At 36.2% G+C, this 25,129-nt stretch overlaps 1 protein-coding gene across 4 annotated transcripts in view; it reads left to right on the top strand.

Moving 5' to 3' along the window:
• LOC129569160 (disintegrin and metalloproteinase domain-containing protein unc-71) overlaps positions 1 to 25,129 on the top strand; it is a 303,850-nt gene that overhangs the window by 235,788 nt on the left and 42,933 nt on the right. For all 4 annotated transcript variants that reach the window (XM_055447710.1, XM_055447708.1, XM_055447709.1 and 1 more), the window contains one exon: positions 1,322 to 1,401. In XM_055447710.1, coding sequence (XP_055303685.1) covers positions 1,322 to 1,401 — 80 coding nt within the window. The remainder of the gene's footprint in view (positions 1 to 1,321; positions 1,402 to 25,129) is intronic.

Genomic DNA, 25,129 nt, shown 5'->3' with positions numbered 1-25,129 from the left:
TCGAGCGGCTACTTGTTTTGGTATGCCAGAAATTACAAGATAAATGATTATGGACATTGTTGGGTACACGCTTGAAAAATTGGACAACTTTTCAATATGCACGTGCCACACACCGTCCATTTGATTGATTTAATAAATACGAACGCTGCTGCTTGCTGCAAGTAAAACTAAACAATATACTTAATGGTCATACTAGTTTGTGATGTTGATTTCATGCGAGTGATAATGAAAATAGATTTTCTTAATATGTCGTAAATTTCCACATAACTTTGGTCATTTCGCCCAAACCACAAATGTGATGGAACTGAATGTTATGCGTGGCAAACTTGTAATGAATGCATTTAGCGCAAAATATATAAATTGAAATGGTCAGAACGGCTGGTCGAGATAACAAACACGAAATTCGGTTGAGTTGATTCAATGAAGGTTGTTGCGGAAAACGGTCTTCTTGTGTAAACGTTGAATTGTGCAAATGTTGAAGACCGAAAACTCTTTGTTTTGGAAACCATTCAAGCAAACAATTCGAATTTCAACATACCAATTAAATTGATTAAATTTCACCCACTCCCAGTTCAAATATTCCACAGCTGAATCCCAGTTGGACGACAAGCGAATTGATTTAGTCAGTTGCGGTTACAAATAGCCAGGCGCTCAAATGCTGCTTTTTGGCTATAGCTTGAATTGAAAGAGCACAACATGGACAAATACGAATTAACGTGATTCAATATTCATACATGCCAAACAACAATGTTCAGAGGCTCTCCGGATTCTTTTACAATGAACGAAATTCAATGGTCACACTTCACTGTTAAATGAGACGATATTGTGAATTTGATTGATGATTAGTTGAGTAGTTTGGAGCGAAAATGTAATACAGAAAAGTTGCGCGGAAAAATGTCGATGATGAATGAGCAGAAAAGGGATAGCTATATAGTATACTATATAGTAAATTATAGTGAATTATATAGCTATCTCTATTCATTTGACATTTTTCCGCGCAACTTTTCTGTATTTCATTTTCGCTCCAAACTACTCAGTTGCTGATGTAGTAAAGAATCCTACTACACGTATCTTCTGAATATGCTGTAGCTTTGCAAATTGTTTGACCATTTCAAAGACAGATTTTGAATGGCTGTTGCTCCAATTGATTATTATTCTAATTAGAACAAAACTCATTCGTAAATGACGAATCATTATTTTGGCCATAGCGTTGCGGAAATCCGAAAATGATTCGCGGTTATTACTTTGCTAATATTTTCTTTTAGATTCCTTATAACACTTCATTTCAAATTTAAATCTCATGTCTTTTTTTCTCTTTCAGACCGGAAAGCATTTCCACCGCACCTCATTACTCATTAAGGCCTTTAATCATAAATTTCGCTTAGACTTGGAATTAAATTCGTAAGTACTGCACTTTTTGGCAATTCCCTTCTTTCTACAAGTCGATTTGGCATTTCTCCAAGTAACCTGTTTCAAAAGTGTGTATACACACTTGTTATCTTTCACTCAGTTATCTTTCAAATGAAGAGAGACAAAAAGAATTCAAAAAATGTTCACTTATATTTGTTATTAACAGAAAATTTAAAATAAAATTCAATTTCATTCAGGCATATCTCTAGAAACACCAGAAATCCCCAATAGCATTTAATTCATTTGAAGAGAGGTATTATTGAACGTCATCACAAGAACAAATGAAATGAAACTCTGTGATAGCTTCATAAAAAAATGTAGCAGATCGAGTGAAGTTGGTCTGACAAATTGCAGAAAATGTGTATGGCTTTTGGCTTAGCTTACTCTCTGAGTTCCATCACATGGAATGATACGTGTGACGGCATATTTTCACACGGAACTTCGTTTACAGTGCACCGAGCACTTGCTATATATAGAGCGAACGTATCCGAATATTAGAAACCACACGTTATTACATGTAGCAAGTGCTCGGCGCACTGGGAACGAGATTCCGTGTAAAAATATGCCGTCACACGTATCATTCCATGTGATGGAACTCAGAGAGTATGCTTTTGATCATAATAGCAAATTTTATCATAAAAATTAAAGAGCTAGCATATCCGCTAGGTATCGTTTTAGTCGGTTGATATTGAACCAAAAAAAAAAGTTCTCAGTGCTTTCAGCGCTTCAAACAAAACCGTTATGAATCTGACTGTTTTCAATACAAAATAATCCAAATATATTTTATAATAAAAAAAAATGTAGAAAAAAGTTGTAAATTCAATTTCTCAACACACAGTTTATAAAAAATATTTTATTTGCACCAATAAAACTTAGGAAAACTATAATTATTTCACTGCTCACTCAATATCAAAACGGCAAAATTCATAGTAAATTCGGCAATTCGACGAATTGCCGAACGTTTTTTGTGTTTTCGGTAAAATGTCGAATTACCAACAATGTTCCAAAAATGTTGGTAAAATGGCATTTTACCCACATTATGAATATAATCTCGGCAATTTGACGATTCGCTGAAATCACACACAACATTCGGTAATTTAAAATTCACTGGAAAAACCTATAATGGAGCATTCAAAGAGTGGCAAAACACACTCAATTGCAATTTAATACTGTCATTGATGCAATTCACACGATAAATTATCTGAATTTATCAAAATATCCGATTGAACAAATGCAGAAAGACAAATTTGGAGCACACGAAAAATGTAAACAGAAACGAACTGTCATCACATTGACAATGTTTTAGAACATTTCAAGATCTTCATCTTAGTTTGAGATACTTGCCCCTCATCCCTAGTGGCGAAGCGTTACGAGTACGCGTAGTACTACGTTCACTAATTCCCTAAACGTAGTGGTTCGTAGTGGTACGCGTAGTCGTAACGCTTCGCCACTATGCCCTCATCTCGTACCCACAACGCAAATACAACAGCGAGCACAACTACCATTTGGTTTGACGTTTTGCTTTCGAGTTAGTTTAAGTAACTTAAATGTAAGCTAAGTAACAGTAAAGAACTGAGCTTCATGTCAAGTCTACTGTTAAATCTAAACCTTATTGATTTCTACAAAAATCAAAAGATGGCGTTAGGGTCTTGCATTTGCCTTTTGCTCGTACCAGAAACATTAAAATGATTCACATGTAAACGAGCGGTTTCGGCTAATCCCATTTTATTAAAATCCCATATTAAACGTTACCCCATAATATTTTATAAATTAGTTTGAACTAACTAATAACTTCAGTTGGCTGGAAGTAGTTAGTATATTTTCATTAATCCGGAATTTTTTTCGTATAAGGTTATTATTATTCAAAATATTGACTGAACCACTTTTGAGAAAAATGGACAATTAAAAGGAGCTGCGAACGTTCATTGAACACGTACACAAATTTCCAGTGAATTTGAAGAGGAACGGTGAGATTGTTTGGCAAGAGCAAAAGCATTCTCACTCTTTTTTTGTCCGAAGTAAAAAAAAAATCACTTTAAACGCAATTTCCCGAAGATCCACTTACTTAGCTGCATATCGACATTACAAATGAAAATTGGAGGGAAAAAGATACACATTCACTTCAAGGACAATGACAACAACAACAAAGAATGCTTCGCCGTACCAAAAATGCTGGTCTCGTGCTGATGTTGCTGCTCAAATGGAATGGTTTTATTATCAATGGAATTTTCCTCTTCCTCTCATCGTTCACCATTCTCTGATTATCTAAATTCTTCTTGATGGAATGCACGCGCTGAATCGTTGCTGTGCTCAGGAAGAATGAGGCTAGATATGTATAATATTTGAGCGCATTTTAAAATGCGAGAATATACACGATAACGGATAATCGAAAGGATAATGCGCAAGGAGGAACTAAACATTGCTATTTCTATTATGTTACATTAATTTTTGTTATCTCGTCATAATACGTTTCTTCCGTCTACCCATCATGAAATATTCGACGATATTTGTACGAACGACATCTACACAATACACATTGTGCATATGCATGAGTGAACCGCACAAGACAAAAAAAAGACATGCACACACCGCAAATAGATTCAGCAAAATGAAATTAATCGGTGGAAAAAAAAAATCATCGTCGTCAACAAAAACAAATTCCAGGCAAGATGAGATTCATACTCCTGCTCGGCGATGGAGATTAATGGCACAATATTTGGCTCGGTTGTGTGACTCTTCAAAAAAATTTGCTTGTTGAATCATTTTTTTATTGCATGATTTCAACACACCTAAATAACATAAAACAAGTCCTGTGTTGATAAGTGAAGGGAAACTATTGGGTCTGGGAATTAGTTTTGTCGATTTTTTTAAATTTTCAAACATTTATTTGAATACCAAAATGAAATTACATTTCAATCAAAATATTGTCCATCGGAAGCGATGACCTTCTGCCACAATGTGGGCAATTGACGGATGCCTGCCTTAAAAAATTCCTCATCTTTTGAGGCTATAAATGCATCGAGCCAATTTTGGATTTCTTCAACTGAAGAGAACCGCTCTCCGTCCATATGGTTTTGCATCGATCGAAACAAATGGTAGTCGGAAGGAGCCAGGTCTGGGCTATACGGGGCGTGAGCCAAAACTTCCCATCCGCTATTTTCCAAGTAGTTTTTGACCGATTTCTCAATGTGTGGCCGAGCATTGTCATGTAGGAAAATCAATGTCTCTTTTCTGGTCTCCCATTTCGTGCGTTTTTCTTTGATTGCTTGTTTCAAACGTATCAATTGTTGTCGGTAGAAAGGCCCATCGATGGTTTGACCACTTCTCAGCAGCTCATAATACACCACTCCCTCCTCATCCCACCAAATAGACAGCATTACCTTGTCGCCGTGAATTTCTTGTTTTGGCTGTGATGTTGCTGGTTGGCCGGGCTTAACATACGATGCTTTGCGCTTGGGGTTATCGTAATGAATCCATTTTTCGTCACCAGTGACAATTCGATACAGAAAACCTCTTTTTTTGTGCCTTGCGAGCAGCATTTCGCAAGTCACTAAACGCCTTTCAGCTTGCGCTGGCGTCAATTCATGTGGTACCCAATTTGACAACTTGCGAATGAAACCAAGGGCCCTTAAACGATATCCAACAGTGCTTCGGTCAACATTCAACGCTCTGGCAAGCTCATCTTGAGTTTGACTCGAATCTTCATCGAGCAATGCCTCCAATTCCGCATCTTCAAACTTTTTTGGCTGGCCGGGACGTTCCTTGTCTTCCGTGCTAAAATCACCACTTTTGAACCGTGAAAACCACCGTTCACATGTACGTTCCGATGGAGCATGCTCACCATAGGCTTCCACCAACATTCGATGCGCTTCAGCCGCAGTTTTCTTCAAATGAAAGCAAAAATTTAATGCTTGCGGGAAATGTTGCTTTTTCGGTACAAAATTTGACATATTTAAGGCGCAAAAAAAAATGTTTATCCAAACTTCGATGAAATGATAGATGATGATTTTTGTAGTATGACACTAGACCAATCATGTGAAAAAGAAAAAAGTATTGCCCGATACAACCATGCAAAGTTACGCCATCTTTTGAAAAATCGACACGATTAATTCCCAGACCCAATAACTTTACATACACATACTATGAACTTTGAAGAATTTTGGTTTTCGACTTCGGTGACTTCCATTGACATAGGTTTATGGTGGCTAATATACAAACCATCCGTTTGAATATAATTTGGAATTTCACTAAGCTGATGATTGATGGCGCCATGTCGAACAGCCTGTTTGACACTTCACATGAGTTTTGGATTTGTCGTTTGTTAAAAGATAACGTCTTTATTAACCCTTTATTATGATAGATTGAATACGATGCGAATAATCAATCAACCGCTTGAAAGGAAAATGGAAATTCCACAAAACATTTTACAATTGTGAAGTTCTTAAGAACGTCACTTTTTGTTGATAGAATGGTTCGCAATAAATATATTCCCACTGATTTTTCATTACAAAATGTTTTCCATCTTCGACCGAATTTTTAATAGGAAACTTATTATAAAACTTTGTGTTTAGCTCAATTTCATGAATAACATTTGTCAATCATTTTCTTTTCCTTCTTGTATGCCAAACTATTGAATATTGTCCTATTCGTGATATTTTGCTACCAAGATGGTAACAGATTAATTGTTTAGATAACAGTTTCAAGAGGAGGCAAGCCAATAATAGGCATAAATATGTTGAACCTCTTTTTGCCCTAACAGTATTGCTTTTTTTTCATTTGAATTTTCCCCAATAACATACGCATAGAGTAACTAACTTTATTGGTTCCACAGACTCTTGGTCTATATGGAAAAGTTAACACATGCTTTTTGTGGTGAGGCTTTGGAATAATTTTCGTTCTCTGCAGTCATGAAATTTCTCCGAGGACATATATCCGAAGCATAGGCAATGCTTAAATGGTACGGAAATTAAAATAGGGGTTTTCAATGAAAAAAATTAAAATGTGTTATGTTGGAAGGTCAGTCGGAACAGACGAATATTTTCTTAATTACACTTTTAGTGCATACACTTCCATGCTATTTTCTCTTAAATTTGTTTGGTTGCTACTAAAACTGTGATAATTTGGTTGTTATGAACACATTCAAATGTATTTTTTCGAATTAGACAAGCTAGCTCATCAAAGTGGCACACGGAGGCTGTAATAAAAATACCTCAAAACAATAAAAGCATGCAATTAAATCACCAGTCGTGGTACTTTCTAGTTTTTTGGAATAAATTGTATAAAAGCTGGTCCGTTTCGTGTGTGAATAAAGTATTTCGAGTTAATTATTTTGTATTCTTCTTTGGAATTGATTTGCCGTGCAAATTCTCAAACTACGTTCACATTGGTTGGGCGAAAACCGCTCCTTGGCTTCAAAATATATATAGAGCCTTTGTTCGCCAAATAAAATCATTTTCATTTTGAACACAATGAAAATGAAAACAAAATACGATTTGGTTTCCTTTTTTTTGGTATTTCGTTCAATTGCTCGAAATTCGAGTTGAAGCGAATTGGAGAGAGAAAGGCAAACAGAAAAAGGAGCTGAGCAAATGTTCGTTATATTGAGCTTAGAAGCACTTGAAACTTGAGCAATGAACAAAAGTCAAATATCCATCATAATAAAATGCTCTAATTACCCTCTCACACAATCAAGTCGACAACAACATCTCGACGACGAGTCGAATTGAAGACGCGCATTCTTCTGTTCCGACTTGAACGAAAACCGTAGAAAATTAATTACACACGCTTTTCTTCGGTTCAAACCTTTTCATGAGCTGTTCACACTACACAGGAAAACAATCGAAAAGTAAAACTGAAAATATAATTCCATTTTTATATTTCATCGAAATGGAATGCGTTTCGACCATTTTCCAGAAGCGTGAGATTATAACAATCACATCTGTGAACAGTTACATTTTGCTTCACATCACTTTCCGACAATGGCACTTGAAATTTCGAGTAGTTTTTAATTGAACAAAGAAAATGGTGCAGTTTTATTTTCGCCATTTCTGCCATGGACGTGAGTAACAATGTGCTGTACAAGAAATGTATTCAGGGTTTGGTTTGATCGTTGTTACCTTAAATCATTTAATTGCGAAATAAATTTCTGTCGTAAAATGACTGCTATTCATGCATTGTTCAAGGGAACTGGTGTAACGAGCTCTTCAACGAATTAACAGCATGCAGTAAATTCCATTCCACATTATTAAAAATTCAATTGTTTCTATCTGGGAATTTACTAAATTGACCGTTAACCTTGGTTCAGAAAAAAACGTGTCGCCTTGCTTTTCATTTGTGGATGCCACTCATAGTTCTATTTTTCGAAGAAATCTCCGAAATAAAGTATGAATCGAAAGCCATACCTGTAGAGACTAGAATTGTTTTATAAAAAATCAAAGCTGATGTAAACAACATCAAATTTCATACAGATGAAGTTGCGTGACAATTGGGAATTAGATTCAAAATGAAAAATAATAATAATTTAAACACGTCTAAATTAAAATAAAATCTAGAGGAGCTGAGAAGAATTATTGCATTTACATGTTAATTTGCGGGTGCCAGCGCAATTGAAGGGAATAAAAAGAAAAAGCACTTATTTTTAATCCAAAAAGATCGTTATTGTGTTGAGGCGCAAAGATGTGCTCTGAAAGCTATGATTTTCTTCACGGTGTAACTATTACCGGAAGGTTTTTTTTTCTTTTTTCGGGGGACACTTCAGAGTACCACATAATATCCGCAAATATTCAACGGTTATTTGACGTACAACATGCTTCGTTATCCATTTGAATAGCAAGCGTCTTTGTTTTATCGCGTGAAATGAAAAAAATATATGATAATATCTCAGTGTTTTTTTTTCTCTTCCTCTTCTTATTTTACGAAATAATCACAATACTACACAGCTCCCTGACAAAGCCACAACAGTCCGCCTGATACATACTTTCCGCAATTCCGCCTCATAGGAAAGACAGCGAGAAAGAGAAAAAAAAAATCTCATCCAGAAAGTTTTGAATAAGAATCCGCTTTTCAATTGCTGCGCGAACATTCAGTAAGGAATATTTAACGATGAAAACTTTTCACTGTCGTCGTCCATGCTGTCTTTCGCATTCAAAGTCAATACTTGGGATATATGTTGGAATGAGTTTTCAACGAACGCAGATGTCAACGTTCATACCCAAACATTCTCAATGAATGAGAGATTGAATGACACATCGGTCACACAGTCGCATAACAAACCAACATTTTTCCGCAGAACATTTTCAACAACATAAAAGTTCGTGTTCAGCGGGTAAAATAGATTTTCCGTCGCTCGTGCCATAACTTTGGATTCGCGTCATATTCAAATTATTTCGCATTCAAAAAGCAGTAGCAGCGGATTGAGTAGTAATGTGCACACTTCACACACACACACATCGACCTTTTTCGTAATTGCCTTTCAGAATATTCACTGAAATTAAGTTGTTTTGTGTGTACAGTGTATAGATAGAATGCGGTGTGTTTTTGAATGACAGCGAACGGTTTTGTTGAGTCCCAACCAACCGTTTTCCATTCAATGGTCTCTCGCTCACTCTATTGATGGGCTGAGAAGAAAAGCGCCGCTACAGCGACCAAAATCCGGAAATAACACATAATTTGTTCATGGTTAACGGGGACGAGCGCGAATGAATGAGTAAAACAGGGCGAGATAAATAGAGGAAAGAGCGAGATAGAGCGATTGGGCTTGAGCCATATATCTGGTGAAGCAATAGTCACCGGTTATTTTCATCCATGCGCTCAAGCACACTCCATTCGGTGCTGCAGAAGCGATTATCGCCACCCTTTTTCAAACGTACTTAATTATTGTTGCTTAGCCGACGATGGGGCACAAATCGATGCGATTAAGAAAATGTATTCTAACTCTCAAGCCACCAAGCGCAAGTACACACAAGCACTGAGCGAACAGCGGCTCAGCCATTCCAAGCATAAACTTTTCACACATTCTATTTCCGGCAGAAAATTTCCACCGCACACTATTTATAAATTCATATTTTATCACACGACTCATACGGTAGTGCAGGAGTGGCTGTGGTTACCGCCATAAATGTGCGAATAATGTTTTCCGAATGTCAACACATACACACTATTCCTATGCTTCTCGCTATTCCATCGTACAAACACTTCCTCTCTCTCTCTCTCTCTCTCTCTCTCTCTCTCTCTCTCTCTCTCAATGGATTCTCTTTTGCTGGCACACTCTCGCCCATTTTCGCTCGACATACATTTCGAATTCACACTTTAAAGTATAATTTGCTTTTCCACACGGTTCAAATGATTTTCGGTTTTCCTTAACCAGATGTGTGTCGTAGTTGGGCCGAAGTGTACGCGTCAAAAGCCATGATGATATCTCCATCTGAATGAAAATGACGTGTTACATTCACATGATCAAAAGACGCACAAAAGGCAGGAAGTGATATTAAAATTGAAGTCGAAATGGGATTTCAGGCAGCAATGCCTTTGTTCAATGGCATATATATACACGTATATATATATATATATATATGTGTGAATAAGAATATAAACGCCTTTTGTTTTGGCACCAATGAAACATCATCGCATTCATTCCCGAAATTGAAGTAGTTGCAACTTACAATCCGGGATTCAGTTTAGGAAGTTTGAATGCTGTTTACTAGGGAATATGATTTCAAAACTACGTTTCAATTGCATGACGTCATTCGGCGGGACGGAGATGCCAGGAATAAATCTGAAGTGGAACACTTTTCCAATTTGACATAAATAATTTAATAATTTTGGTTAAAAATAGACTCACATTCGAAAGCAGAGAGAACTATGTCGGCAGAGCTGTTATAGGCACCCAATCGGTGCCGGCACTTAGATTTTGAGTGCCGCACCTAGTACAATCACAAAAAATAAATTTCGATAATTTATAATTTAATATTTTTTTCAGCAATATAAAATCATATTATTTCTTCAAAACAATAGCAAAGTACAGATAAACCTTAGCACTAGCAATCTGTGTCATTTTTCATAAGGCGTCTCCACTCGCATTGAGCTTGTATTGTGAATGTTAAGGTGCGTGCAACGCCCTTCAATGTAAAAAACAATACAAGTGGAGATGATACACGGGATTTATCTGTACTTTGAAAATTTTCAAAAATACTTAAGAATTATACTTTCAAAAAGAGCTCGGTACCGCACCGATTCAAGTGCCCGCACTTTTGCAGTGCCTATAACAGCTCTGTATGTCGGTATAGATGGATAAATACAAAAGCATCGAGTTGATGCGAGCCAAATATTTTCCATGTGTCGATTTCGATTGTAAATATTATTTATTTGGAAAATAAAAAGATAAATGAAATCACAAGTGCGGACTAAGCCAAAACGGACCAAATAGCGTTTGATGCAATGCTTTCTTTCTTTGATGTGTACCTAATAATGAAAATAGGCTTAACCAGTCGATCTTGCCCAATAATAACATATTTATCCTTTATCCGGTTTTATTTGTAAAAATAAAATGCTCGTGACTTTTAGCCGATGAAAAATTCGTGGAAATCTACTAGAGGCCCAGGATTGTAACGATTTCGTCTAATCTGATAAAATATTGTCGATTTCCTATGTTAGATACATTCACATCCTATCAGCTTGTGAGCACCTTGCTTCAACTCGGCGAACATACAACCTACAATCGGATTTGCAGAACCTTTTTGAATCAATGAGAATTACTGATTATTTGCCAACCCATTCAAATACTGCTTTCAATTCATATATCATTTGTGGAAATCTTGAAAGATTTTTTCAAACGGCTTAACAAAGTAGAAACATTGAACATTAGGGTGGTCCAAACCGATTTATCATAGTAAGGTCTATGCTCCCAATAGCTTAACTCGAATCAACTCCGTGTTACATATATGTAACGCTTTTTGACAAGTAACAAACCTTGGTACAAAAAACTTAACGAGTGATAATATCATTATGCTATAGCGTGTTTATGATTCTTAAAGGATGCCACTATTCAGTGATCCTGGCGGATCTAAAGTTGTTGGAATTATTTTCAAGTTACAGCACTTCAAAATTTTATTTTGTTGAAAAAAGTGAGTTTTTGCGTCATTTTTTCAAATTTCCACTTTTTTTTCGTCGATTTTGCACTGAAAATCACGAAATCAAAAATGAATTCCGGGAAAACTAGTGGACAATTGAAAAAACTGAGTATGCAGATCTTATTTTTTCCATTTAAATAAGATATTTTAGCAATATTTTGAAAATCGGTGAAAAAAAATAATTTTGGGTGGATTCGAGTTAAAATGATCGAATCTGGTGACATATCATTCTTAAGGTTTTTTGGGACGCTGAACACGAATCCGTTGTCAAAAATTAGCTTATGCTGCTTTTTTAAAAAAGAAGTTTCAGTACAAAAACAGGTTTTTTTTAAAACAAATTCAGCCATATAGCGAAAATTTATCATATAAAGTGTATTTTTAACACCGAATTCGAACTCAGCGCCTCAAATTACCTAAAGAATGACTATGATGATGATAATAATCGAATAATCTCATAACGTTTTCGTGTTTTAGCAATAAAAAGCAGAACACATGAACCAATATCATCGAACAATGAATGTCCAAAACAATTACACTTTTAACAAATTTTTTCTACACTCAAAAATCAACAAGGAACGATGAGAAAAAACCGGTAATATCAATGTATCTGATTAAAATGGAAAGGAAAAACTAGACGTTTGACTGTTTGAATAAACGACTTCTTACTTCTTCGTTGCTGGTTGTTCTGATGTGAAAAGCTTCGTGCTAAATATCAGATCAACAGTAATTTAGGTTAGCTTTGCATTAGAAGTTTCAAGTTCGATTGTTCCAGTGACAGACAACCGAAAAGAAATTGAACATCTGTCATGTGACTGTTAACAGTGACTTTTTACCACAACCCCTGCACCACACTAACAAAACAAAGTAAAACACGAATTTGCGATGAGCGCATTCAGTGAAGTTCATTTCAATTCTTTACGTCGTTAGACGCACTCATGAACGCGACAAATTGAACGCATCAACAATGTTCCGTAATGAAAGAAACATTTTTTATTTATAAAAATAATGTTTATCGCGTGCTACGCTCTCACAAAAATCAATTTTGCACATTCGTGACATTTTTATTTTTTTTGTCTACTTTATTAACAAATATAAAAAAGATTCAATAATACATTGAACGATCTGTGTCACAACTTTTGACACTTGTCTCGTAGCGCTAGAAGTGAGCTGTCAGACGCTTAGATGCAGGACCTTCGCTTTTTACCCTGGTCCGTTTTGAGATTGACTTTCAGCAATTTAAGAAAGAACGGCATTGCTTTTGGGTTGCAAAACTGCGTTGGTTGTAAACTTGTTCAACTTCATTTCTGGACAAGATGCTAGTGAAATTACCGCCGCGCTTATCTTTTTCATTCTTTCAATTTAATTAAATTTATTTTCATTACGTTTTGCATGAAATGCTGAAAACCACAATAATTTGTATTTTTCCGGGCTGATGATCATTTTTGGTGGGATTTTACGAGGCATATTTTGAATATAACCCTGAGTAATGCATATGTATAGTTGATTATTTGCTGCCACGTGTATAATGTGTGCTGTAATAGAGCATGGATGATTGGCTGAAAAGTAGACACGTCTATCACAATGATAGGCTCAAATTCATAACTGTTTGCAGGTGCGAATTCATAACGACGATGATGGCGGTCGGTAGGTTTTTTTTAAGCACCCCACTAATCACGTGTACAGTATGTGATACAACATGAATGCTCACGAAGTATCTGGAAAGATTAATGGAATGTATTTTGTGGCCTTGTACAACGCGAATGAGCTCACAGCACATCCATATCTACACATAGGCGACGACGACTAAAATTTGCAGATAGGGCTTCACGACATTCATTTCACCGTAAATAAATACTTCGACGCTAGATTTTTATCAGCGAATGTAATGTATGTTATTAGATATTTCATTTAGCTCATTTTAACGCCAACGAAATGAATTTGGGGGGTTCATGATTTTCACTCTGATTACATCGATACGGTATGTGGTCTCAACCAAAGCAACTGTGTCAATAACTGATATTTTCTGTTAAAGAATCGGATTTCATCGAGAGAAATTTAATTTTGATTATAAAAAAAATAAAGAATTCTATTGCATATCAACACATTGATGATGGCTGTGATTAGCTGTGATGAAATTTGATCAACCTTATACCATTCATTTATTTACCAACACAAATGGAAGAAAAATGATTTAAAGCATTCGTGAAACTTGAGCACCAGGTATATACACAATAATTTACGAGTGTTTTTATAAGATAAACCCGATAATTCGAAAATGTATGAACTTCTCCCCCCTCCACAATAAAAACCATTACTGACTTTATTCTTCGATGAAATCGAAACTTTAACATTAATTCGCTCCATCAATTTCATTGAACATAACGCAACCTGAGCCTATTTTCAATTCAAAATCATTCACCTAATTTTCGATTCCACGCAAATCGATTTGTTGAATAACCATTCTCAACGTCTCGGCGCTATCAGATTAACTTCATTATTATTTCACAAGACCATTCATTTCGAAGCGAGTTTAATGTCGAAGAATAAATTGCGCGTGTATAAATCGTTTGCAAAGATACACCGTCACCAGAAAAGTGGAAATTGAAATTGCCAGTTCAGCCCACTGTATGTGGGAGAATTAGAATGGAAAATAATATGTAAATTACGTTTCTGTACATTACATTATTCATAATTACAGTCCCTGGGAATTTCCGACTACTTTTTTTGAACGTGCAATCTAATTTTTATGCGGATGTGGCATGAATATCTTTCGTTTTGTATTTTGCCCAACGATCCTCTCACCAACTTTCTCTTCATCTTGTACGACCATCTCTCTTCATAATCTTTCTTCCTTTTTCGTTTTGCTTTTGCTTTCATGTTTGGCTCCATTTCCATGGTGAAAACGAACTTTGTCCTAATTTTAATATTTTCACAATGTTGACATCATTTTCTTATCATTTGAGTATCTTTATCGTAGATTCGCTTTTTTTCCATTGCCCAAGTGAGCACTTGACGTTACGCAATCTCTTCATTCTGCTTCGTTTAAGAATAAGGCGGCAGAAAAAAAAAATGAATCAAAGTGGCTCTTTTCTTTGACCGCCTCAGTGAGATATTTAAAGTTATACAACGCGTAATGCTGATTTTATTAATTTGATTTTGACTTTTGTACGGAATTCTTTTCATTTATTTTTGTTCATTTTTAGCACAAGAAATTCGGCATATAAGTCATTTAAATAAATCCAGTCATTCGACCAGTGAGAGAAAGTATCATTTATTCCGGCAGCATTACTAGAAAGATTTGAGTACACGCCTTAGAAATGTTCACTAACATTATAATAATTGGTCAAGATAATGGGAATGAATCAAAAGTTATGCGGCCATTCAATTTTCAAGAAAATACTGTGGAGTGAATCTAAAAAGGAATTACTGAATGAAATAAATCACCATATCGCATAAATGTTTGTGGAAAATTCCATTGCTTTCGTCATAAGTCTTCATTTGAATAAATCATCAACATTCATTGCCCAACCAATCTACGCAATAAAAACGAATTTGAATTGAAACGGTCGGTAAATTCCAATTGGTTCGTTTGCATAAGGATTCTCAATTTGAGAGCAGCAACATTTAGTGTACTTTTTCCATCGTCTCGTGCATAATTTGGAATTACAAATTCAAATGTCAATATGATACGCAAAGATGCAAACGGCCACATCTGTAATGCAAAGACAAAATTGATATATTTTTACCTTTGCCACAAAATTCAATTCGATCAGCGCAAATATCAATATGGAGTGCAAAAGAGAGAAAGAGAGACGATGTCGTTTACACAACCAACAACACACCAACACATCGGAATTCAGTCGTGCACGTGCATTAAGTATCATTTTATGGAAAGATGATTTGTGTTTTCGCATTTATAAGGTGAATATTTCAGGGGTCAAGCTTGCCACAATGATACAATGAAAGTTGCGATACACAGCAACGCTTTTTTCATAGCAGCCAACTAAGTGTCACGAACTGTCAAAATTTCAATATTCTACATTGTTCAAATGGTAAAAACGAGAATCGTTTTGAATTTTAAAAAAACACTGACAACCAATGGGTATGGCTCAGCTATGGTTTTTGATTTTTCAACAAAATAAAATGCGACCCCTTGGAATGATTTCTTTCAGGCGAGGGAAAAAGTTCTTCCGAAAATGTTAGAACGTAGACCATTTGATGAGAAATTATTTGATCTTTAACAAGCACATAGAAGAGTCTCCGCATATTAAACAACATTAATGGTCTGCCAAATCCTATTAAAGAAACGATTGATTTCAGTCGCACGACCTATGCTATTTGCATTTGTGGCGACGCCCGCCCACACACACACACACCAATCCCACACATAAATTGGATAAATTCCTCTGCCAAATGCAAATAAAACGAATGGCATTCGTCAAAGTATGATAATTTTGATGGAAAATTCTATCATTTTATTTTGTAGAACAAAACATTTCGATAAAGATGGAAATACATATCGTTAGCGTAGTTTACAAGGGCCGACCTAGGGGCTTATGTGTCGTACGAATCAGTGTGAATCAGTGCGAATCTCACGAGTCATTTCAAAACATATGGGCAACTGCACGAATCTTACGAGTTTATATGAAGATTCGCGAGTCCTTCACGAGTCTCTCATATAAATTGGCGAATCACTGAACGAAACTATGAAATGTCAACGAGCATGCCAGTTGAACTCACAATTCACTCAATAATCGACTACTAAATCAACTTTTTGTCATTAAAAATATTTATATTGTCACATTTTGACTGCAAGAAAATTAAAATTAATACAAAATTTTAAAATGGTTGGTTTCGAAATGTTCTTTTTATTTTTTTAAGGCAGACAATAATGTATTTGATGTTTTGGGTGTTGAAATCCCGAGAAAAAAACAGTCTTTGCTTGTCGATCGACTTTGGCTCTTATTTACATAGAGAATATCGCTGAAATTGGTGGAATTCATAAACGAAAATCGTGAAATGTTAGTTGAATCTATTTATGAAAATATTATTCCATCCAAATTTTTGGCAGCGCATCGAATCTTCATACGGAATATGTCAAGTTATATAGATCAACTAAAAAATCGTGAATTTGAACACAAAATGGATTTATCACAATTCCCGAACCCATCAAAATGCTTCATTCAAACAATTCAATCTGATGAAAATAAAAGTGTCGAAGCATTTTTTTTACACTGAACACATTAAGTCATTCTCCACATATATTCATATGATGTATGGCAAATCTTGTTATAAATCATTAATGGTTGACTTGCCCATTCCAAAAATAAGTGCAGTTCGTATGTTTCATAAAACATTTCGTGGATCTTAGTTCCATTGTCAATTTAATACATTTCATTTTCAATTCACATCCATTCCAGTTGCCTATATTAAACAGAATAAGAAAAAAATTATAGAACACAAGCTGAGATCCGAATGGTTTGCAATGTGTATATAAGCTAATTTGCATCGACTCGCGGATTTGCTATAAATGCCATACACTTTCTATGCTATGACTTGTGTATATATTTGTATGAATTCGTTCGAGTCTTCACGAATCTCCGTAAATTGGTGCGAGTCAGTGCGAGTTACTTGCAATTCAGCGCAAATCATTTTTAATTTACATGAAAATCATACGAGTCTTGCTGACTCGTGACGACAAATAAGCCCCTAGGGGCCGACCTTTGACCAACTTTGAATAGGATGCAGAGGATTTCTATTCATAGAACGAATTGCATTTTTGTAGGATTTTCAACGATTGATACCAGAAACTTTCGATGAATGATTTCGAATTTCTTTAAACTTCAAGCAAGAGGCAAAAACCAATTTCAATTCACCAAATTGGTTAACGGAATACCTTTGAGCCGTAACAAACAAAACACTATTTATCAAAGCGTTACTGCACTCGAAATAATCCAGAATTTTCGAAGCACTTTTGTAATGATTAAATAAATACATCAATCGGATATTTGAACCCGTGAGCATAAAAACGACTTATTAAACAATCGCCGAACAAAACGATACAAGAAAAAACTACTGAACAAAACGTACCACAGCGGTAATGTGTAGCACAGCGGAGTTTCGTTTTGAACGGTACCGTCTTGCTGTGTTACGTTTTTAACGTGTGTTTTGTTTAGTAGTTTTTTCTAGTATCGTTTTGTTCGGCGATTGTTTAATAAGTCGTTTTTATGCTCACGGGTTCATTTGTGATGTTCTTTTGATTTGCGGAAACGTGCATTAGCATGTGAACTATTTGTGTAACTCTTTAGAATGTACGTTCAAAATGGTAATGCCTATGTTGGACAAAAGCTCTCTTCGTTTGAAAGAGTCATAGAATGAATAATGCGTATAAAACTGATGCCACTCGTGTAAATGGCTGCTAACCCAAATAATATTGGACAAAGGCGAATGAAATTCGCATAAATTCCGATTTTTCTTTAAATGTCTTGTGTTTTGTGTACGTAGTTGATACGCAATGCTTCAGCATTTTAATTAGGATAACATAAGAGGTCAGGCAAAATGGTTTAACCTTCTGAAGATGTTGCACATATCCGTGAGATGGAATGGAATCGGCGGTAGGACAGAACGCCCATGAGAATGCATATGAATTCGGTTGGAGTGCCATTTTAAATGGGGTCATATGTATTTGCTTCCTACTTTCTGCCGAGTGAACGAAAACTTGATATTCAGTCATGCTTCACAAGCATTTCAGCCCATTAAGGTGAGCAGCGTTTTTGTTATGTGTACGAGACATTCATTTAACCTGTTTTTCTTCTGCTAAAACATCAAAATATCGTGTAACTATTCTTGGGCACACATGGCTTTGTACCCCCACACACACACACGTATATACATACACACATACGCACACTCACTCAAATTGATGCTCTCCAGCAGGCAAAGGTGTTGTGTCCCGAGGATCATTGCACTATTTGCAAAGATGTGCGAATGTTTTTCGTTGTTTGCACACGAGCAGCGACCTGAATGATAAATGCATAATTGTATCGACACACGTACTTTTCTCCCACTTGCTCGTTGTGTGCCTCTGTCGTGCAAAGTTTAGCGGCATTTTGACAAACAGAATGAAAGCGCGTACATTCAGGTTATGAGCATATGTGTTACATTAAAACTTTGCTCAAAATGTGAAATAAAGTGATAAAGGCTAAAGTAAAACAGTTTTCTTAGCAAAAGTAAAACGAAACGAAGTAATTTAAATATGTGTAAGTTAGTACTGGCGGCAATATTCCATAGCAAACAATGTAAAAGCTATGAAGTGTATCTCATGAATTGGTACGACTTTTCGAGAGGAAAAAAAATGATGACGAAATTGATTCGAAGGAAAAGTTGTCACATGAACTTGAGTTGTTTTCTGTTTTAACATACGCAAAAACATTTGTTCGCATTCGAATAACTTTCGAATTGACTCAAACGCATTTATTTATGTTTCGAGCTTTATCTTTCTCCCGACACGTTCTGTCTCCGTTTCGGATGGCCTGGCAATGGTTTTGCTGCTGTTGCCAATCGGAAATATGTTGTTACACACGCGCACATACCTGCTAAATAGAAAGCGAATGCACGGTAAATTCAATGGATATTTAAGCGAGCAATTAGCCATTATGTTTTATGGTCACGTATTGATGAATAAATTGCCTTACGTGTAATCGTGTACAAAATGCTTTTATGAAACGAAGAATGCCAATGCAAATGCTTAATTATTTTACTACATTGAAAGTCGAGTCGAGTGGAGTGGAGTGGAGTGTATGCTGTTGTGGTTGCGATGAATTTCCAATTTGCACTTAGAAGCAATATTCTGCCAAGTGTTTCACATAATAAACGATAAGGAACTCCACCGAGCATCATATTGCATTTGCTCAAGCGATGACACAATTATGTATAATTAAGCAATTGAAGCAGTGGTCGTGAATATCTAAATCGATGTAATGAAACACAGCAAGTCATTTATTTTGTACTTTTTGCACGCACAAAAGGGGTCACACCAATTAATTTTGACGATAAATTTCCACTTTAAGTGACTCAAAGTTTTCTGCCACTCGAAACTATTTGCAAAACTTCATACTCTAATCAGTTGCAAGCAGCATAATGATTTTTAACCGGTTCAAATAAACGATGGTCTAGCTCGCCTTCTCTTTCTCTCTCCTCTCACCGATCTCTGTTTGGCAAACAAAAAAAAAATTGCTCGAACGCAATAAATCCTCGTGAAATGATGCAATTGATTGCACGCACCGATTAAATTGATAATTACAATGTTTGATGCGAGTGTCGCATTATGTTTGCATGAACTGCACTAATTGCTTTTCACTAAATTGTTCGATGCTGTGTTTGCTGTGTTGCAACGATGTCCCGACATGGCTAACTGTATTCGATCTAATCCATTTCATTTGGTTATGTGCAGGCTAATGGGCACGCGCACGCCTCAACTCTTTTTTTAACAGCACATTTCAAACGGCGGACATGTAATTTGCATTTTCATTCATTGTTTTTGCCACGTTTAATCTATCAGATACATTTTGCGATGTTTCGGCTGCAATCCAAACATCGAACGATTAATTACGCACATTCGCACACGTTTACCTGTTCCAAACGGCAAATTGAATTTTGAAACGGAAAAAAGGCTTATGTGTACGCGCACACCCTCTCTCTGTCCTTTTCTCTCTCCCTTACGCTCCTAACAAGTGGCAAACAGTTCGAAATGTGTGCATTGTAAATTGCACATATAGTGAATCTATTCAATTCAAATTTTTATTGGGAAAACTATTTCAGGAAATGGGCAAGAGCGAAACTGCATAAGATGCGCGTTCACATACATTGCGAAAATGGCCACTTGCAAAATGCTAATGACCAATCCCACACTCAAACTCATCTTGAACGGTCCCGAATCGAATTTTAAAGCGATCCAGAAGCTGCCGTCGCCTTGATAGCCACAAAACCACCGTTGTTCGCCCCAGTTCAAGCTCTCAAATGCATTTGGCACTCTATTTGTTTGTTTTGTACAACACAAACTGTGATTTATATGTCGCTTGAAGCATTTGCCACGGCTCACAATTTGCTTACAAAACTTTCAAGCAATCACTAATTACTTATAGCCAATTTTAAGCAGCACAGGGCTATGCACAGGAAAATTTGTAACAATGAAACCCGAAACACGCAATAAAAAAGACACACCACACCCATATTTAATGCTGTTTCAAAATTCATTCCTACAACTCATGGAGACTAGTTTGCAATCCTTCTTCCACAGTCAATTTGTCAATGTTGCTTTGCCTAGGATGCTATAGATGGATTACCGGAGAGGAAACACACCGAAAGGATCGAGCGAAAGCGAAAGATAAAGATAGAGAAAGGATGCCAAGCGACTGAAAGAAACAACAAACAGTCGCAACCGAAACAACAAAATGAATAAAACAAATAAATGTAAATAGATCAGCTATAGACGGATTTGCGTCAATCAGTTTAATCCTCGGGCAGAATGGAACGTTTCACTTGGAAAAACGTAAAAAAATGCCGCCGTAATCAAATACAGATAATTAAAATTCGAGCCAAAGAAAAGCGAGGGCCCACAATTGATGGGCGCACAGGAAAAGGGAGGAGAAATACACGCTCACTTGCTCGTTTCCTGTGCGGTGCGTGCGCTTGCTTTCTTCTTTCGTGCATCGTTGTACGGAGTGATTTGTGTGCTAATGTAGCTGTTTAATCCGTGCCGCGCATATCAAATAGAGGTTTCATCAATGCTTAAACGGCAAGCCAAAAAGATTTCGCATACATTCGCTTGAAATTGGATGCTGTGTGTTTTCGCCACATTGCCGAGAATGCGTGCTTCTCCACACTGTTGCTACCATTGAAATTCATTTAACGATGGCATACAATGTATTCATTCAGAGACTTTTGTAAATCCTTTCGAATTGAAAGCGTCGCTGATTCAGTTGCTTGTGTAATGTGCATGTCTATATGTGTCGTTTTCTGTATTCTAGAAATTGACACACTTCGACTACACATTTTGCCCCGTTTTTCAACAAATTTAAATGAAGATAATCCGATTAATTTAATATTGTGTATTCGCCTTCATTTTACTTGCTTCTGACTCCTTTTGTCGCAGCCAACCAAAATGTTCATTCGAAATAAAAGCGTCAAAATTAAAACAAGTCCAACAAAAGTGGTCCGTTTCCAGAAAGGAGAGCAACATTCCATTTTATATCAACTTCATTTTGTGATTTTGCATCCGTTGACAGTTTGCATGCATTTGATAAGACACACGTCACAGATTTTGTTGTTGTTGATGATGATGCTCAAATGATTCGACCATCTCAGTCAGAGATAGGTGATTTTTTTTTTACTCTGGATTGAGTTAAATTTTATCAATTCATAAGTCGTAAAGCGACAAATAAAATTGCGCCCTTTTTGCGTTTAGTTCGAATGAAAATGCCACAGAGATTTTCGCAAAGATTCGAAATCTTTCAAGCGAGAAAATGATGAGTGCGGAAAAAAGACACAGCCAAAACCCAAATCCAAAACTTCAATTTCGTTATCTGTTTGAATAATGTACCGAGATATACTATACATTCTTTGCGGATGTAATAATTCAAGTCAGGCTGGGAATATACAAATATCGAGACGACACTGTATCGAAGTGAGCTCGGGCGGTTTGGGGAGGTGATAGAAAGTATAATAATAGTAACAAACTTTCCAAATATCATTATCATTAAATCAGTCGAAAACAAATGTTTCGCAATTTGTAAACTGTGTTCGCTTCGTGTGTGTGTGTGTGTATTTGCAGTCGCTTGGATGGTGTCTACTGAACGCATATAATCATTTAATGCTGCAGCCACTGTTAATTATACTCTTTTTGCGATGATGTGTGCGTAAGTGATGGTATTTGTGCAATTTATTAAAGTAAATTATTACATCTTCAAAACCGCATCCAAACACATAACACACACATACAGAAACACACATGTCACGACCAAAGTTACGTCATCAATTATGTTCCGATGCGTTGCTCGCAAATTTATTTTCATCTAATATCGATTCAATTCAGCCAAAACCCCAAAAATTATATGCCCTTTTCAATGTGAACATCATAAAATTTGGCTTTTTGCCATTTTCACTCGGATTGAGATGATAGTTTTTTTTTTAGTGTAGTGTTGGCACCTAAAATTATATTCACTTTATAGTCTGTGCTACTATTTTATCCGATGTTGTATATGAATGTCGTAATCTGGGTGAATTACTTTTGATTTTCACACTAGTTTTGTGGTCTCATTACACCGATGTGTTTTACTTCAATTTTATCAGCAAAATCGGATTGAAATAGATTCTGCACAAAATCTATGCAAATAGTTGTGCTACCGATGTGATGCCCTCTACTATATGAATCAAGAGAAAACTTTTATCCATTTGCGATAAAATTTGCTGGATTTTCATAATTTATGAGATGAAATATTTGTGCATTGAATTAGAATTTCACCTGTGCGTCGAACAATGGCAAAACATTGGACAAATATTCATTCATATGAACGAGCTTCTGTCGTTATTATGTGCGAAATGTTAAAAACCACTGACAAACACATCTTGAACAGAGAGGAGCGTTGCTGATTGTCGATCGGCAACTTAATTCATTTCTTTCGATGCGATTGTGCCATTAAATCGTTGTTATTCCATACAGAATTTTGTGCAAGTCTTAAAGTTCCGTTTTGCATACGATATTAAGAGAAAGAGAGAACAAGAGGAAGAGGGAAAGAGATGCCCTTCTCTTTCGCACACTCTCGTTTATTGTTCGGCACTCACAGACACAGGAAAAACAACAATAAGTTTTCAAATGCTCTCGGTGCATAGCTACAAATACAGATGAACCCGCAATTTAAACGGAGGTGACAAAATTTCTAAATGCGGCTGCAGAAGTGCATGATGCCACATATGTAGTGGCAACTTACGGGCGAACAATGTATATTGACTTAAACATATGTCGAGCAATCGTATTAGAGTGAAAACGTTTGAAAATAGAAAGCAGAATTGCTTATGTCAATGGGAATGAGAACGATTCGGAATCTCATGGTGCGTTGCAGCTTTAACACCAAAAGCTAGAGAATGGCATTGGAGAAGAGTGAACCCTAGCGAATCGGAAACGTTGCAGATTCACTCGTCCAGGCCTCCGTTTCCCCCCAACTCTTTCTATTTCTAACTTGTTTGTTAGCTCGGGTTGATTTTGAGCCGTGCACAAATTCATTCGAATGATGCAATTTATTTGTTCGGTGGCTTTAGGATCAACAACGCCACTAGTTGTTTGCTGTGGTACAGAAGCACCATATACACTCCGTATTCTGCATATGGTACACAGAAGCCACCACCATTGAGTGACATCAACAGAAGGGAATTTTCGTTTTGTTGCCGAGAAAGAAACTCATTAAATACCATAAAATCGAAATATAAATGGAATTCCGTTGCATGAGCATAGACATAGGCTTATGTTTATAAAATGTATGTGCATATGCAATGTTGGTGTTGAGTTTGCTTACAATTCTGCTGATGATAAAAAAGTTCAACAAATACATATATGCGCGGATATTGCACAACGAGCAAGCCAACCATCCATTTTCTTCATCGTCCCTCTTGCTCTTTTTTGCGCGGCATCGTTTCGAAAACATGAAAACATTTTCGCAGAATATCTTTGCACACTCGTTGTTGCCTTAGGTTTAGAGAAGTGAAATTAGTGATAAACTGTTCACCTATGTTTTCTTTTAAATTCCCACCATTCTCGTGTGCATGTGATTGCATTGAATTCACATATTTTCACATACTGTTGCACCCACATCCATTTTAGAGCTTAAATTACAACCGGTCGCCGCATAAATTTGCAACGATGCAAACAAAAATGAAGCTAAAAAAAGGACTGCGTTTGTAATTTATTGTGTCAAACATCCATCGATGAAGTCACAGCTTGGATGGATTTTTATAACCATTTCATCGCATTTTATATTTATCATTTAGTAAAGCCATCTTTGGAGATAAAAGAAGTATCCAGTCATTGGTTTATTGACATTATCATAGCGATAGTGCCACAATACATTTCAAATGTAAGTCATTTGACACATAGCAGTCAATGCCATCTCAATTCCAACTCATTGAATCATTGAATTTTTGGGCAACTTTTTTTTTAACGTGTATAGCTTTACTAGAATATAATCAACTTGACGACGACGCTAATAGCTTCTCTGTGGGCCGTTACTACGCGTTAGCCAAAATGTATTGATGTTTTGCAATGGTTACTCGATGCATTTGCCAAAATACTATGATTTTTGTACTCTCTTCTACGATGTGTGTGTGCAGAGGAGCTGCTAGTGTCGCCGTAAAGTTGATTATATTCAACTCAAGTCACACACGATGAAAAAAGTTGCTCGAAATATTCGATGATTCAATAAGTTGGTTTAGAGATGTCGTTGGCTGTCTTTTGGTATTCCGGCAATATATTTATGGACATTATATTTTCCTTATCACTTAAAAACGAGCTTCATTGTTAATTGTGCTTACATGTAGCTGTT

The sequence above is a fragment of the Sitodiplosis mosellana genome, unplaced genomic scaffold (assembly GCF_009176505.1).
Source record: "Sitodiplosis mosellana isolate CC-2019 unplaced genomic scaffold, AAFC_SMos_1.0 Smas_scaffold_30, whole genome shotgun sequence".
In the NCBI taxonomy this organism is placed as follows: domain Eukaryota; kingdom Metazoa; phylum Arthropoda; class Insecta; order Diptera; family Cecidomyiidae; genus Sitodiplosis; species Sitodiplosis mosellana.
The sequence above is the reverse complement of the archived record's forward strand: the minus strand, read 5'-3'. Positions and strand labels throughout refer to the sequence as shown.